General features: G+C 54.2%; 1 protein-coding gene across 1 annotated transcript; it reads left to right on the forward strand.

Annotated features, from left to right (window-relative positions):
- The first annotated feature begins 58 nt into the window (after positions 1-58).
- On the forward strand, positions 59-985 carry LOC109464132. The gene has a single exon (XM_019761072.1). The coding sequence runs from the start codon at positions 59-61 to the stop codon at positions 983-985; it is 927 nt and encodes a 308-aa protein (XP_019616631.1).
- Positions 986-1,240: the final 255 nt, after the last annotated feature.

The raw sequence follows: 1,240 nt of genomic DNA on the forward strand, positions 1-1,240 counted from the left end.
ATGCTAACCCCAATACAATATCAACAATGCGTTTTCGTATGCAAATTCACTAAACAACATGGCCGCCCCCAACAGGAGAGAGGCCCCTGCTTGCAGGTGGTCCTTCACCTTGCACAACTATGGCGATGACGACGTGGCGCGCCTGCGGAACATCGACCCCGCGGCAATCAAGTTCATGGTTGTCGGTGCGGAGGTGTCCCCGACCACCGGGACACCCCACCTACAGGGCTACGTCAACTTTGCCAGGAAGATTCGTACCCCGCAGGTGAAAGGGCACCTGGGCGACAGATGCCACGTCGAGAAGGCCGTCGGCAACGACCACGACAACGACCGCTACTGCTCCAAAGATGGCGACGTCGTCGTCCGCATGGGACATCCCGTCAGACAGGGCCAGAGAAACGACCTGACGGCCGCCACCCATTTCCTGCAGGAAAATGACGGCGACCTGTCTGCACTGGCCCAAGAGATGCCGGAGACCTTTGTGCGACATCACCGCGGTCTGGAGGCCTATGTCTCCTACGCCCGTCTGCAGCCGGTCCGCGACTTCCTGACCCGCTGTTTTGTCTTTGTTGGGCCGCCGGGATTTGGCAAGAGTAGGTTGGTGCGGGAGTACCTGCCAGACGACACGACCACCTACTACAAACCGGAGGGGGCCTGGTTTGACGGCTACATGGGGCAGAGTGACGTCGTCCTCAACGACTTCCACGGCGACATCCCCCGGCCGACCTTTTTGAATATGGTTGACCGCTACCCACTGCGAGGGCCGATCAAGGGCGGCTTTGTCAACTTTGCCGCAAGAAGGGTTTGGATCACGACTAACATCTTCCCAAACCACTGGTACGCCAACGACCACGACCCCGCGGCGATCTTTCGCAGGATCACACTCTTCCAGTTGTGGGACGACGCGGCACAGTGCTTCAAGGAGTTGGAGTATTCCAACCTCCCACCCGGCCACGTCCTCTACGGCTGGCATTACGACTATTGAGAAAGAAAGAAATCACATCACAATAAAGTGAATACATATAAGTGAATAAAGTGAATGAAGAAAAAAAGAAATCACATTGTGAAGTGAATAAAGTGAATACATAAATACACAAAGATATCAAAACTCAAAAGAAACAAAACAAAGATCAAGACACCTCACACCATCTACAATACCTAACAGTCAACTGTACTTACACCCAATCCCGCTAGATCACCCCATACGACCACCTACCCCTGCACTTCTACCAACGATCGC

The sequence above is a fragment of the Branchiostoma belcheri genome, unplaced genomic scaffold (assembly GCF_001625305.1).
Source record: "Branchiostoma belcheri isolate BF01 breed outbred unplaced genomic scaffold, Haploidv18h27 scaffold1323, whole genome shotgun sequence".
Classification (NCBI taxonomy): Eukaryota; Metazoa; Chordata; class Leptocardii; order Amphioxiformes; family Branchiostomatidae; genus Branchiostoma; species Branchiostoma belcheri.

Bases quoted from the DNA above. Each gene is read 5' to 3' on its own strand.
- LOC109464132 (XM_019761072.1), top strand. From the start codon at position 59: ATGGCCGCCCCCAACAGGAGAGAGGCCCCTGCTTGCAGGTGGTCCTTC.